The following is a 16,063-nucleotide window of genomic DNA, read 5'->3' as shown; positions in this document are numbered from 1 at the left end:
ACGGGCGGGCAGGTGTGGGCAGCGATCGGTTGAAGAGCATGCATTTAGTTTTACTTGCATTTTAAGAGCAGTTGGAGGCCACGGAAGGAGAGTTGTGTGGCATTGAAGCTGGTCTGGAGGTTAGTTAACAGTGTCCAAAGAAGGGCCAGCTGTATACAGAATGATGTTGTCTGTGTAAAGGTGGATCAGAATCACCAGCAGCAAGAGCAACATCCTTGAGAAGAAGAGAGTCGGCCTGAGGATTGAACCCTGTGGCACCCCCATAGACTGCCAGATGTCTGAGAAGTAGTTGGTGAACCAGGCGAGGCAGTCATTTGAGAAACCAAGGCTGTTGAGTCTGCCAATAAGAATGTGGTGATTGGCAGAGTCGAAAGCCTTGGCCAGGTCGATGAATACAGCTGCACAGTATTGTCTCTTATCGATGGAGGTTATGATATCATTTAGGACCTTGAGCGTGGCTGAGGTGCACCCATGACCAGGTCAGACACCAGATTGCATAGCGGAGAAGGTACGGTGGGATTCGAAATGGTCTGTGATCTGTTTTGTTAACTTGGCTTTCGAAGACCTTAGAAAGGCAGGGTAGGATAGAAAAAGGTGTGTAGCAGTTTGGGTCTAGAGTGTCTCCCCCTTTGAAGAGGGGGATGACCGCAGCAGCTTTCCAATCTTTGGGGATCTCAGACAATACGAAAGAGAGGTTGAACAGGCTAGTAATAAGGGTTGCAACAATTTTGGTGGATAATTTTAGAAAGAGAGGGTCCAGATTGTCTAGCACAGCTGATTTGTTGGGGTCCAGATTTTGCAGCTCTTTCAGAACATCAGCTATCTGGATTTGGGTGAAGTAGAAATGGGGAGGCTTGGGCAAGTTGCTGGGGGGGTGCATGGGCTGTTGACCGGGGTAGGGGTAGCCAGGTGGAAAGGAATGGCCAGCCGTAGAAAAATGCTTATTGAAATTCTCAATTATCGCAGATTTATCGGTGGTGACAGTGTTTCCTAGCCTCTGCAGTGGGCAGCTGGGAGGAGGTGCTCTTATTCTCCATGGACTTTACAGTGTCGCATAACTTTTTGGAGTTTGTTCTACAGGATGCAAATTTCTGTTAGGAAAGCAAAGGCTAGCTTTTTCAAACTGCCTGTGTGTATTGGTTCCTAACTTCCCTGAAAAGTTGCATATTGCGGGGGCTATTCGATGCTAATGCAGTACGCCACAGGATGTTTTTGTGCTGGTCAAGGGCAGTCAAGTCTGGAGTGAACCAAGGGCTGTATCTGTTCTTAGTTCTACATTTTTTGAATGGGTCATGCTTATTGAAGATGGTGAGGAAGGCACTTCTAAAGAATAACCAGGCATCCTCTACTAACGGAATGAGATCAATATCCTTCCAGGATACCCGGGCCAGGTCAATTAGAAAGGCCTGCTCGCTGTAGTGTTTGACAGTGATGAGGGGTGGTCGTTTGACCACGGACCCATTACGGACGCAGGCAATGAGGCAGTCATCGCTGAGATCCTGGTTGAAGACAGCAGAGGTGTATTTAGAGGGCAGGTTGGTCAGGAGGATATCTATGAGGGTGCCATGTTTACAGATTTAGGGTTGTACCTGGTAGGTTCCTTGATAATTTGTGTGAGATTGAGGGCATCTAGCTTAGATTGTAGGATGGCCGGGGTGTTAACCATGTCCCAGTTTAGGTCACATAACAGCTCAAGCTCTGAAGATAGATGGGGGGGAAACCAATTCACATATGGTGCCCAGGGCACAGCTGGGGGCAGAAGGTGGTCTATAGCAACGGTGAGAGACTTGTTTCTGGAAAGGTGGATTTTTAAAAGTAGAAGCTCAAATTGTTTGGGCACAGACCTGGATAGTAAGACAGAACTCTGTGTGGATCGAGAGTAAGAACATTTCAGCGAGACAACTCAAGGGCGAAATCCATTAAAGCCAAGATAATGGAATTCTTTGCCCTTGACAATCAACCGTTCTCTGTCGTGGGTGATGTTGGCCTTCACCGACTGGTCGAGCACCGGTACACACTTCCAAGTGCACTATTTTTCAGATGTTGCCCTACCGGAGTTACACAGTAATAGCGTCACTGCTATTAGCTTCACGACATATACTATGGAATGCCATTTGGGTCTTTGCGTGTCAAAAAAGATACAGTAGCACTGTCAAAGCTGTATAAAAAAAGTCTGCAAACAAGAACACCGGCAACAAACAATGTGTGTCAATACCGCGTTGGTAATAAAGCATCATTTGTTCAACTGCAACTTCCGGGGCTAGCTAGCTTTAGCTTGGTACCTAACTAGCTTCAATATAACCACCCTGAAAACAATAACCAGTAGAAACTGCAGTCATTTTCATTATACTTAGCAATGATTTAAGAATCCTTGTATGTATTAGCTAGGTTGCCATTTGTTGAGTGCATGAAAATAAATAGCTAGCCAGCTACTTAACCCTGTTGCCAAAAGCTAACTTTATAAGCATCCAGCTAGCTTCATCTGGCTAGGGTTATGTGTTGTGAAGCTAGCCATAATAAGGATTAGGCACAATAGTGGAATTTGCAGTTTGCCTTCAAAATAAAAGTATGTCATTGCTGATGCAAATTAATACAAATAGTAGAATTATGCCATACTTTCATTTTGAAAGTCCACTATTGTGGCTAGCTTCGCATAGATGGATCTGACCATCGTTAATCAATTATGAACGGTCTTATAAATTAGGGTTATTTTAGATGACACCTAGCTAACTATAGCTATTGAAACATATGTCCTTTTGCTGTGATTTTGGGGAAGAACATTGTTTGCATCCATGGGCTTGCTTTTTTTTAATGACCAGCACTGTAGGTGCGCGAGACAACTTTACCAGCATCATAGCATATGTATCGATGAATCGCTGTGACATAAAATATGAGTGATAGTGTAATCAATGTGTAATAACTACGTTAACAAAAATGATGAACTCGTTACACTATTGTGACCTGCAGTCATATTCAGGTCCTGATTGGTCAACAAGCTTAATTGACAAATATGTCAAATATTGTTATATAGTATATTTTTTGACACGCAAAGACCCAAACAGTGTTCCATAGGTGTCCTGGTTGAGAATAAAACGACTGAATAAATGAACAACGAAACGGCACGGTAAGTAAGTGAAAGAAATAGGTTTTGGTTATATTTGACTGGTAATGGGGACATAGGTAAATGCCAACTGAATAACTTTTTTGGGGGGTGTGTGTGTAACCTTTATTTAACTAGGCAAGTCAGTTAAGAAAAAAATCAAGTCGGTTAGGACATCTACTCTGTGCATGACATGTAATTTTTCCAACAATTGTTAACAGGCAAATTATTTCACTTATAATTCACTGTATTCCAGTGGGTCAGAAGTTTACATAAACTTAGTGTACTTTGCCTTTAAATAGCTTGGAAAATTCCAGAAAATTATGTCATGGCTTTAGGAGCTTCTGGTAGGCTAATTGACATAATTTGAGTCAATTGGAGGTGAACCTGTGGATGTATTTCAAGGCCAACCTTCAAAACTCAGTGCCTCTTTGCTTGACATCATGGGAAAATCAACATAAATCAGCCAAGAACTCAGACAGAAAAACATAGACCTCCACAAGTCTGGTTCATCCTTGGGAGCAATTTCCAAATGCCTGAAGGTACCACGTTCATCTGTACAAACAATAGTACGCAAGCATAAACACAATGGGACATACTGCTCAGGAAGGAGACGTGTTCTGCCTCCTAGAGATGAACGTACTTTGGTGCGAAAAGTGCATATCAATCCCAGAACAACAGCAAATGACCTTGTGAAGATGCTGGAGGAAACGGGTACAAAAGTATCTATATCCACAGTAAAATGAGTCCTATATAGACATAACCTGAAAGGCCGTTCAGCAAGGAAGAAGCCACTGCTCCAAAACTGCCATAAAAAAGCCAGACTACGGTTTGCAACTGCACATGGGGACAAAGATCGTACTTTTTAGAGAAATGTCCTCTGGTCTGATGAAACAAAAATATAACTTTTTGGCCATAATGACCATCGTTATGTTTGGAGGAAAAAGCGGAGGCTTGCAAGCTGAAGAACACCATCCCAACCGTGAAGCACGGGGGTGGCAGCATCATGTTGTGGGGGTGCTTTGCTGCAGGAGGGACTGGTGTGCTTCACAAAATAGATTGCATCATGAGGGAGGAAAATGATCTGGATATATTAAGGCAACATCTCAAGACATCAGTCAGGAAGCTTGGTCGCAAATGGGTCTTCCAAATGGGCAATGACCCCAAGCATACTTCCAAAGTTGTGGCAAAATAGCTTAAGGACAACAAAGTCAAGGTATTGGAGTGGCCATCACAAAGCCCTGACCTCAAGCCCATTGAACATTTGTGGGCAGAACTGAAAAAGCATGTGCGAGCAAGGAGGCCTACAAACCTGACTCAGTTACACCAGCTCTGTCAGGAGGAATGGGATAAAATTCACCAAACTTATTGTGGGAAGCTTGTGGAAGGCTTCCCAAAACATTTGACCCAAGTTAAACAATTTAAAGGCAATGCTACCAAATACTAATTGAGTGTATGTAAACTTCTGACCCACTGGGAATGTGATGAAAGACATAAAAGCTTAAATAAATCACTCTACTATTTTTCTGAGATTTCACATTCTTAAAATAAAGTGGTGATCCTAACTGACCAGACAGGGAACTTTTACTAGGATTAAAAGCCAGGAATTGTGAAAAATTGAGTTTAAATGTATTTGGCTAAGGTGTATGTAAACTTCCGACTTCAACTGTAACTGAGCTGCGGCTCTGGAGTAACATAGAGGGACGCAACACGCACACATATTTCAATCGAGCAGCCTACAGCAACTTTGTCCTGTTAGTAATTTTATCTGCAAAGTGCCTGCACCCACCCAAACAGCTCTTATTAGCAGATAAGATTGGACACACATGTTATCTGTCCCTTCATTTAACTGCAAAATAATTGTTCCTGGAAAGGAGACCAGACAGCCATGCTAGCTAACTCTTAAATACTGAGACTCAGGCTACAGCAACTTTGTCATATAAGTCATTTTATCTGCAAAGTGCCTTGTGGGAGCCTGCACCCACCCGAACAGCTCTTAATAGTAGATAAGATTTGACAAGCATGTCAACACTTTTTGACGAACATACAGTGCCTTGCAAAAGTATTTATCCCCCTTGGTGTTTTTCCTATTTTGTTGCATTACAACCTGTAATTTGAATGGATTTTATTTGGATTTCATGTAATGGACATACACAAAATAGTTTTTAATGCTTTACTGGGAAGCTTATCAGAAGTAGACTTGCTCATGTTATTTACAGGTATTGAAAGTAAGTTACACTAACGTTAGATTATATAACAAAGGCAAAGTTTAGCACAAAACAAAGAATAATGCTAACATTAGCTACAAGTATTTTTTTTAAATAATGTGACACCCGTTTTGTCCAGTAACGTTAATGCCATGGCCATATTTATGAATTAAAATGTTTTGTGAGAAAAAAAAAATGTCTTCTCAAATTCAGACCATAAAACGTCTTCTCTTTTAGCTAGTCATAAATATGGCTAGATAGCTAACGTTAAATGTCAAAGATATTTATTAGGGATGCATGATATATTTATTTTACCTTTATTTAACTAGGCAAGTCAGTTAAGAACACATTCTTATTTTCAATGACAGCCTAGGAACTGCCTGTTCAGGGGCAGAACGACAGATTTGTACCTTGTCAGCTCGGGGATTTGAACTTGCAACCTTTCGGTTACTAGCCCAACGCTCTAACCACTAGGCTAACCTGCCGCCCCAAATATATTGGTGAACATATCGGAATCGGACGATAATAGCTAAAAATGCCAACATCGGTATCGGCCGATGTGCAAAACCTATGTCAAACCTGACGTGCATACCTATATAACATGACGTAATGACGCCATGTAAAATGTTGCACTGCACGTGCAACACAGCATTCCTAACCTAGCCCACGTCTGTTGTGTGGTTCGAGCAGTCAACAAGTCGAGCAGTCATTTAAAAGAGTATGAATATTTCAGCGAGACAACTCAAGGGCGAAATTCATTAAAGCCAAGATAATGGAATTCATTGCCCTTGACAATCAACCGTTCTCTGTCATGGGTGATGTCTTTTTCCCCAACTGGTCGAGCACTGTTTCATTACATTGGTGTCAGAAGAGATCGGACCTTGCATCCACGACAGTGCGTGGGCTTGGCCTGTGAGCGCGTTCCTGTAAGACGTAGAGTCGCAAGCTAGCGCAAGGACGCACTCTTTGAAAGGAAGGAGTAGTGTAATGACCCTGGGTTTATAAGTGCGGATATCGACACTGCCACTCGAGCATTCTTTTGCGGCAGTCGATAGTGCGCTGGACTTTGGACCAGAAGGTCGAGGGTTTGAGACCTGTTCCCTGCTGTTTCATTACAATACTATGGAACACCGTTTGGGTCTTTGCATATCAAAAAAGATACAGTAGCACTGTCAAAGCTGTACAAAAAAAGTCTGCAAACAAGCAAACACCGGCCACAAACGATGCATTTACAATACCGCTTTGGTAATAAAGTATAATTAGTTCGACTTCTGGGATACCTAGCTTTAGTTTGGTACCTAGCTAGCACCAATACAACCAGCCTGAAAACAATGACCAGTAGAAACTGCAGTCATTTTCATTATTCTTAGCAATGATTTAGGAATCCTTGTGAGTAAGTATTAGCTAGGTTGCCACTTGTTGTTCGCCTATTTAAATTGAACTTCAGGTCATTAAAATAAATAGCTAGCCAGCTACTTAACTCTGTTCCCCAAAGCTAGCTTAATCTGGCTAGTGACGCTCGACCAGATCGTGTTATGTGTTGTGAAGCTAGCCACATTAAGGATTAGGCACAATAGTGTAATTTGCAGTTTGCATTCAAAATAAAAGTATGTCATTGACAGTGATGCAAATTAATACAAATAGTAGAACTATGCCATACTTTCATTTTGAAGGCTAACCGCAAAGTCCACTATTGTGGCTAATCCTTATTGTGGCTAGCTTCACATAGACCACCATTAATCAAACAATAACTGTCTCATAAATTAGGGATATTTTAGATGATGAAACCTAGCTATATAGTTAGCTAGCTAACTATAGCTACTGAAACAGATGTCGTTTTGCTATGTTTTGGGGGAAGAACATTGTTTGCATCCATGAGCTAGCTAACTTTTTTAATGACCAGCACTGTAGGTGTGCGAGACAACTTTACCAGCATCATAGCATACGTATCGATGAGTCGTTGTGACATATACAATATGAGTGATAGTGTAATCAATGTGTAATAACTATGTAAAAACATGTATGAACGCGTTAAATTGTTACGTCTGACACGTCTAATAGTGTTAAATAGTATATTTTTTGACATGCAAAGACCCAAAAGGCGTTCCATAGCAAAGATCAAAATGGCATTCCATAGAAATCCTGGTTGAGAATGAAACGACAGAACAAATGAACAACGAAACAGCACAGCAAGTAAGTGAAAGAAATAGGTTTTGATGACATTTTACTGGTAATGGGGACATACGTAAATGCCAACAAAATAACTTTTTGATCAGTGTGGTGTGTGTGTAAACAAATTCTTATTTACAATGACAGCCTACCCCAGCCAAACCCGGATGACGCTGGGCCAATTGTGTGCCGCCCTATGGGACTCCCAATCACGCCCAGATGTGATGCTGCCTGGATTCAAACCAGGGACTGTAGTGACTGTAGTGAATATTTATAACTAACCCCTTCGGTCTATGTTAATATCATTGTCCCTGGCCACACTACTGTAGTAGTGGTTTGGTTTGCTGAGGCTGACGTTAGCTAGCTAGCCCATGCTCAGTTCAACCAACATCACTATTTTGTACGGCAAGTCGAACGGGGATAAAAACAGCAGATTTCGGTATTGTGAAACAGCGACATCTGGTGGTGGCAAACTATAGTGCGCATCACAGGTGAGAGCACACGACACACTTTCCCCAACACAGTGGTGGAAAAAGTACACCTTTGTCATACTTGAGTAAAAGTATAGATACCTGAATAGAAAGTTACTCAAGTAAAAGTGAACGTCACCCAGTAAAATACTACTTGAGTAAAAGTCTACAATTATTTGGTACAAAATCTACTTAAGTATCAAAGTAAAAGTATTCATAATTTCAAATGCCTTATATTAAGCAAAGTAGATGGCACCATTTTCTTGTTTTTAAAATGTACGGATAGACAGGGGCACACTCCAACATAATTTACAGAAGTTGCATGCGTTTAGTGAGTCAGCCAGATTAGAGGCAAAAGGGATGACCATGTGTTATATTTAGGAATGTTGTGAAGTAAAAGTAAAATAAATAAAACACTCAAGTAAAGCAGAAAAGCTTAACAGTATGAACATTTATTTCTGGATATAAATTACAAAGTGTTTGAAATAGCAGTGTCTACTCAGATTATAGTAAATACATTGTTTATCTGATTTATTTTTTCTTTTAGAAATAGTCATCGTACAGGGTGTTTTTATCCACAATATTCTATAGTTTTATCCTACTGAGACTGAGGGCTGATTATAAATGCTGAGCTATGACAGACAGACAAGCCCTTTGCTTAATACAATACATTTGAAATTATTTCTACTTTTACTTTTGATACTTAAGTGTATTTAGAACCAAATACTTTTAGACTTTTACTTAAGTAGTATTTTACTGGGTGACGTTCACTTTTACTTGAGTAACTTTCTATTCAGGTATCTATACTTTTACTCAAGTATGACAAAGGTGTACTTTTTCCACCACTGTGTTGGGGAAAGTGTGTCGTATGCTCTCACCTGTGATGCTCACTATAGTGTGCCACCACCAGATGTCGCTGTTGAGATACATATTGTTCCACAATACCGAAATATAGTGTTTTTATTGCCGTCCGACTTGCCGTACAAAAGCAAAGTCACCAGGAAGAGAAATGTCAAACGTTTGGAAACTGGTAACGGTTAAACTGTTGTTGTTTTTTGTATCTTGTATGATACATTCAGGTTATCTTAGAATAGTACAAACTACAAAATGACAACCGTAAAATACTGTTTAAAAGAGTGATGTTGGTTGGGCTGAGCATAGGCTAGCTAGCTAACGTCAGCAAACCAAACCACTACAAGTGTGGCCAGGGTCAATGAAGTTAACATAGACAGAAGGGGTTAGTTATAAATATTCGACATTAGCTAGCTAGCCATATGTATGACGAGCTAAAAGAGAAGACGTTTTACGATCTGAATTCGCGATCAAAAAAAATAGTTAATCTCGTAAAACGTATTTTTATTCATAAATCTGGCCATGGCATTACTGGACAAACCGGGTATGTCCGGGTTTGTAAATATACTTAATATATTAGCCTTATTCTTTATTTTGTGCAAAACTTTGCCCTTATGTAGGTGAACGTTAGTGCACTCGGGAATTATTCAGACCTCTGGTCTTTCCACATGTTGTTACGTTACAGCCTTATTCAAATATTGATTCAATTGTTTCCCCCCCTCAATCTCAACACCCTATAATGACAAAGCAAAAACAGGTTGACATTTTTGCAAATTTAGTAGAAATAAAAATATATAAGGCTTACATAAGTATTCAGACCCTTTACTCAGTACTTTAAAGCACCTTTGTCAGTGATTACAGCCTCGAGTCTTCTTGGGTATGATGATGCTACAAGCTTGGCACACCTGTATTTGGAGAGTTTGTCCCATTCTTATCTGTAGATCCTCGCAAGCTCTGTCAGGTTAGATGGAGAGCGTTGCTGCACAGCTATTTTCAAGTATCCAGAGATGTTCGATCGGGCTCTGGCTCAAGGACATTCTCAACTCCTTCATTGTCTTGGCTGTGTGCTTAGGGTCGTTGTCCTGTTGGAAGGTGAACCTTCGCCCCAGTCTGGAACCGTTTATATTTCCCTCGATCCTGACTAGTATCCCAGTCCCTGCCACTGAAAAACATCCCAACAGCATGATGCTACCACCACCATCCACCGTAGGGATGGTGCCAGGTTTCCTCCCAGTATGACACTTGGCATTCAGGCCAAAGAGTTCAATATTGGTTGCATCAGACCCAAGAATCTTTTTTCTCATGGTCTGAGTCCTTTTTTGGCAAACTCCAAGCGGGCTGTCATGTGACTCTTACTAGGAGTGGCTTCCATTTGGCCACTACCATAAAGGCTTTATTGGTGGAGTGTTGCAGGGAGGGTTGTTCTTCTGGAAGGTTCTCCCATCTCCACAGAGGAACTCTGGAGCTTTGTCAGAGTGACCATCAGGTTCTTGGTCTCCTCCCTGACGAAGGCCCCTCTCCCCTGATTTCTCAGTTTGGCCAGGCGGCCAGCTCTAGGAAGAGTCTTGGTGGTTCCCAACTTCTTCCATTTAAGAATGATGGAGGCCACTGTGTTCTTGGGGTCCTTCGATGCTGCAGACATTTTTTGGTACCCTTCCCCAGATCTGTGCATCGACACAATTCCGTCTCTGAGCTCTACAGCCAATTCCTCGACCTCATGGCTTGGTTTTTGTTCTGACATGCACTGTCAACTGTGTGACCTTATATAGACAGGTGTGTGCCTTTCCAAATCATGTCCAATCAATTGAATTTACCACAGGTGGACTCAAATCAAATCATCTCAAGGATGATCAATGGAAACAGGATGCACCTGAACTCAATTTCGAGTCTCATAGCAAAGGGTCTGAATACTGATGTAAATAAGGTATTTCTGTTTTTAATTTGCAGTCTGCCGCTGTGCCAGGGGTCCTGGGTCTGATGACGGGCACTGCGACTGTCCTGGCCACCAGCGAGGTGAAGAAGAAACCTGCAGCTCTGAGTCTCAGTATTGAAGAGGTAGCTAGTATGGCTGTTCTGTCTCCTCTCCGAGAACAATTATTTGGCAGTTATATGAAGGGACAGGTGACATGCGTGTCCAAGCTTATCTGCTAATAAGAGCTGTTTGGGTGGGTGCAGGCTCCCACAAGGCACTTTGCAGATAAAATGACTTAGACAGGACAACGTTGCTGTAGGCTGCTCGATTGAAAAGTGTGTGTGTGTATTGCAGCTCCCGTCCCTCTATGTTACTCCGGAGCCGCAGCTCCGGTATGTGGAGCCAGAGGTGGGGCCAGTGGAACAGGGCGTGGCCAAGCTGAGGAAATGGGCCGAGCCTTACACCAACCAGTGTCAGGTACACCCCTCTTCCTCAGAGAAGTATGCCTCTTACTTACCTGTCAACTGGAACACAATGGGTGAATCTAGGCAATCTCATGTGGCACCTCTCTAATTTTCTTTTGGAATCCTCAGATTTAAGGTTTGTGGTTCTTGTTTTCCTGTAGGTAACGGGTCTGGTTGCCCTGGAGAAAGCTGAGGTAGGTGACAGACACTATCTACCAAGACTTGACACACTAACATACACACAATGAGTTATGCCTCATAGTAATGGCTGGAACGGAATACATGGAATTGTATCAAACACATTGATCCAGACTATTCCATTCCTGCCATTATTATGAGCTGTCCTCCGCTCAGCAGCTTCTTAATATTGAAGCATAGATTAAAGTTCTCTATCTCCTCTTTGTGATGTCATATCTTGTGAAACAGGAGGTCTACAGGACTGTAGAGCCCACTGTGAGCGCCTCCACCAGGACAGTGAGAGGTGAGAAGACACTTATATCATGCAGATACCTTTATATACACATACATACACAAAACTGTGTCCTCTCTCTCTGTCTCTCTCTTTCTCAGAGACATATGAGTTCCTCAATGATCCTCCTCCGGACCTCTATCCCAGCGTCGGGGTGGTTGGCTTCTCTGGCTTCTTAGGATTGTACCTGGCCAAAGGTAATGTGTACGCGCGCCCACACAACTAATTTATCGACGTCGGTTCAATTATTTGAAATCCATGTCATTTTTTCTTCTTCTGTGAGCTCGATATGCCATTACTCTAGAAAGAGATCAGATCAAGGAAGAACTCTGCCATGTAGTAGGAAGTTGTATTTTTCAGCAGGCCAATATTCAACATAGTCATTAACTACAATGACCAGAATTCATTGCGAACTGCTGCCAATGGTCCTGGCAAGTCTGTAGATGGCTGGCTGGCTGCTACAGCCTGAGCAGAGATGTGATGATGACTTAGAATCCTTAGTTGCCACATCCATTGATATACACGGGTATGTGAAGACCCCTTCACATTAGTCGATTTGGCTATTTCAGCCACACCCGTTGCTGACAGGTGTATGAAATCGAGCACACTGCCATGCAATCTCCATAGACAAACATTGGCAGTGGAATGGCCTTACTGAAGAGGTCAGTTACTTTCAACGTGGGAGCAGTGGAAATGCGTTCTCTGGAGTGATGAATCTCGCTTCACCATTCAGCAGTCCAACTGACAAATCTGGGTTTGGCGGATGCCAAGAGAACGCTACCTGCCCGAACGCATAGTGACAACTAAAGTTTGGTGGAGGAGGAATAATGGTCATGGGGTTGTTTTTCATGGTTCGGGCCCCTTAGTTCCAGTGAAGGAAAATCTTAACGCTACAGCATACAATGACATTCTAGACTATTCTGTGCTTTTACTGTTTCAGCATGACAATGCCCCCTTGCGCATGCGAGGTCCATACAGAAATGCTTTGTTGAGATTGGTGTGGAAGAACTTGACTGTCCTGCACAGAGCCCTGACCTCAACCCTATCGAACACCTTTGGGATGAATTGGAACGCCGACTGCGAGCTAGACCTAATCGCCCAACATCAGGAGGTCTAACCTGACCTCACTAATGCTCTTGTGGCTGAATGGAAGCAAGTCCCCGCAGCAATGTTCCAACATCTAATGGAAAGCCTTCCCAGAAGAGTGGAGGCTGTTATAGCAGCAAAAGGGAACAACTCCATATTAACAACCATGACTTTGTAATGAGATGTTCGAAGAGCAGGTGTCCACATCCAGGCCCATCCCTCAGCGTTTTACCACAGATGAGGCAGGATGTCCACTTTAATGTTTCAATTAAGGATTCTAGCTTTAAACTAAGGTGAACAAATGATTGTTATTAAGTGATAAGCAGTAATGGGACTTTTATTCATAGTTTAATTCAGTGTTACAGCATTCAACCCACAATGCATTTAATGTAATAATAAATCATCTAAAACCGGGACTATTTTTCTAAAACCGAACTGGAACTGACCTCAAAAAGCACTAATCGCTCAGCACTACTCTGTGTCTCTAGGTTCCAGGGTGAAGAGGCACTAATCGCTCAGCACTACTCTGTGTCTCTAGGTTCCAGGGTGAAGAGGCTGGTGTTTCCTGTCGGGCTGATGGCTCTTAGTGCTTCCATGTTCTACCCCCAGCAAGCTGCCTCCTTAACCAAGGTGTGTGTGGGTGTGGGTGTGGGGTGCAATGTTAGTGTGTGTCTTCCATCCCTTTTTCCCCCCTCTCTAACGGGAAAGGCTGTGGTTTCCTGTAGGAAGTTCTGGCTGTGAAATAAGAGCGATTGTGTGTGGGGAGGGAATGTGATTGATAGTCTGCCCTTTGGTTTCAAAGCGGGGTGCCCTATTCTGGTGTGGATTCCTGGTATATTTTAGGTCTGTTTAATGTTGTTGTCTGAGAGAGGCACACCCAGAGATAGAGAGGATACAGGTGTGTGTTTCTGTGTGCCACAACACAGCCAGATCAGACAGACAGGATGTATGATACAGCAGCAGGATAGGAAAGTGATGAGGAGACAGCTGTTCAGAGGGAGGGAGGAAAGCTGGAACCTCTGACTGCTGACTGGGGGGGGGGGGTTAATGGCTGTATTTCTGTGAGTTATGAATAGTTTAGACACTTAATGAGTGATTGGTGTGTGTTGGGTGTTTTTAATTGACATTTTGTGCACTAAATCTGTCACATGGTTTATCTGATTGAGGTCAGACTTCATAGGTGTTTCAATTTTGTGTGTGTGTGTGTGGTTGTCTCTATCTCAGGTGAGCAGGGACTCTGTGTACAGCTGGAGTCAGCAGGGTCGGGATGCTGTGCAGACGCTCTGGAAGGACCTGCCATTTGGCAAGGGCAAGGTTAGTCATCATGACAAAGAATCAGCTGCCTGAGGTGTGTTCAGTAATAATGATGTGTATTCCTGCTTCCTGTTTCCCCTCAGGCAGGCTGAGAAGGCTGAGGACAAGAGCACTGGTAGCTGAGACAGAGAGCCTAGACACATCGCATGAGATTTTGAAAGTTAATGGCATCAAAGGTCCCAAAACAATCACATTTTGTTGTGTCGTGGAACATTTGGTTCAAACGTAGAGGATAGGTTATAATTGGAGCCCGGCCTGTATATTGTTTCACGGATATTATCCATCTATATTGGACGTAAAACCCAGGGTGTTTTATTTGACTGTGTGTGTTCATGTTGTGGGCCTAATGTTGTGTCAGAGTGTGTTTGGGAGTGTATGTTCAATCATGTGGTGTTCCTAGGTGTGGATTGTTGCTGGCCCTCAGGCCCTTGTTCTCCTATGCCTTTGGCACCTGATTTGTGAAATCAGAAATTGTGAAATCCCGAATGACTGATGTTAATATAGGGGATTAGGATTCTTGGCATGATAACAACGGTTGTCAGAGGAGTTGGACTGCAACTTCTGACAGAATCACCTATATTCACAACAGCCCTCTTTTCCCCGAGAGTGTTTCCCTAGGTGGCCAACGTGTGACACAAAGCTCCTCACGGTGCACGTAGTGTTGGCACACAAAACAGAAAAGTATTTGAATTTTGAAGGACGTTACATCATGTCATCACACCCACCAGTGGTAAGAGCCTGTTATTACCATAATCTACTGTATGTCTAAATTGGTTGGAACCAGTCTCTTGTCGTAAAAATACAATTTGTTTTCAGTGATATAACCTGGCTTACTAGAGGTGATATAAACTCTGTACATCTGGGTGTGCTGCACCAGTGTGGATCGAAATCACATTCAACACCCCCATATGCACCGCGCCTCCATGGTGTACACACACCCTAGACAGAGCACCTTAACATACCGCTGTCTCTCCTGTAACATGATACATCACATTCCCTCTTGCTCAGTTACCTTGCCAACTAACCATGCCAACCTGTTGTAACCATGCCAATGGACACAGGAGACTCCTGTCAGCTGTCCTCTGACCTCGTTTCTGTGTTTGTCTAAATATTGTTGCTCATGCTTGTTTTGGTTATGTATTTATTTCTAAAGACATTCCCCCATCATTGATCCACCACAGAGTGCACTACGATAATGTTACATAAAGTATTTAAAAAGTTAAAGATGTACTTCTACTGAAGAATATTTAAAAGTGGTGTGTATTTTATGTTTCAGGTGATGATTTTCATTTTGAATTGGTTGATTTTGTATTGATTGTCTGTTCCCAGAAAACTACTATCTATAAACAGAGACATGGTCCTAATAAACCAAACTCCTATATGATTGTGATTGTGTTATTACAGTTAAACTTCCGCACATATTTACTGGTGCTGGATGCATGGAAAGTCATGTTTCTGTGTATGCCTCTGGTGTTCTCACAAAGACAGAAACAGGGAGGGTAGTCTGTCCATGCTATGAGATAAGTGGGTCATGTCCAAAGGCTATTTTTCCAGATGTGTGTTATTGGTTATTCAAAGGGATTTATCTTCCCTGCCTGTAAAACCATCTAACCATAAAACGTTCATCTGGAGAAAAAGATACGACGAGGAACTACAGCAGTTCTAGCCTGTCCCACATGTTGATGTACTTTAGCCAACTCCTCTTCCAACACTACCTGATGGGACCAGGTTAACAACACTACTGAACGTACTGAATCTGCTGTAACCCTGTGGTGGGAGTTACACAATGTTCACTAGTTGTTTTGACGTAGACAGTCCAGTTTAACTCTGCAGTGAGGGTGAGCGAGTGAGTGATAGGTGAGTTGAGGGTGGGAGTGTTGGTTGGTATGACTTGACCCTCAACCTTATCCATCATGCCTTGGCATGTGTCACTCACTGGGGTCATGTTTGCGTGGCTGTTAATGCCTGTGTATAATCATTTGTGTGTCTATTTGTGCAACAGAGTGATGAACACCTCTGC

At 42.6% G+C, this 16,063-nt stretch overlaps 1 protein-coding gene across 4 annotated transcripts; it reads left to right on the top strand.

Annotated features, from left to right (window-relative positions):
* The first annotated feature begins 8,868 nt into the window (after positions 1–8,868).
* On the top strand, positions 8,869–15,424 carry apoob (apolipoprotein O, b). Of its 4 annotated transcripts, none has more exons than XR_016486558.1 (9): positions 8,869–8,976; positions 10,746–10,853; positions 11,065–11,187; positions 11,336–11,368; positions 11,601–11,655; positions 11,745–11,840; positions 13,218–13,359; positions 13,954–14,043; positions 14,131–15,424. XR_016486558.1 is itself a non-coding variant. In XM_036943790.2 (9 exons), exons 1-9 carry the CDS (start codon positions 8,956–8,958, stop codon positions 14,164–14,166), a joined length of 654 nt encoding a protein of 217 aa, XP_036799685.1. In that variant the 5' UTR covers positions 8,869–8,955; the 3' UTR covers positions 14,167–15,424. The 4 variants fall into 4 exon arrangements, 2 of the variants coding, with proteins under 2 accessions (XP_036799685.1, XP_090055461.1); XR_016486557.1 differs by having other exon boundaries at positions 14,127–15,424; XM_036943790.2 differs by having other exon boundaries at positions 13,268–13,359.
* The last annotated feature ends 639 nt before the right edge of the window (positions 15,425–16,063 follow it).

This window comes from Oncorhynchus mykiss, chromosome 15, assembly GCF_057628025.1.
Source record: "Oncorhynchus mykiss isolate SJ-2025 chromosome 15, ASM5762802v1, whole genome shotgun sequence".
NCBI classification, from domain to species: Eukaryota; Metazoa; Chordata; class Actinopteri; order Salmoniformes; family Salmonidae; genus Oncorhynchus; species Oncorhynchus mykiss.
This window is presented reverse-complemented; position numbering and strand designations above follow the sequence as displayed.

Bases quoted from the DNA above. Each gene is read 5' to 3' on its own strand.
- apoob (XM_036943790.2), top strand. From the start codon at position 8,956: ATGTCAAACGTTTGGAAACTG. The intron at 8,977-10,745 runs GTAACGGTTAAA...TTTAATTTGCAG, and splicing joins TGTCAAACGTTTGGAAACTG to TCTGCCGCTGTGCCAGGGGT. The intron at 10,854-11,064 runs GTAGCTAGTATG...TGTGTATTGCAG, and splicing joins TGAGTCTCAGTATTGAAGAG to CTCCCGTCCCTCTATGTTAC.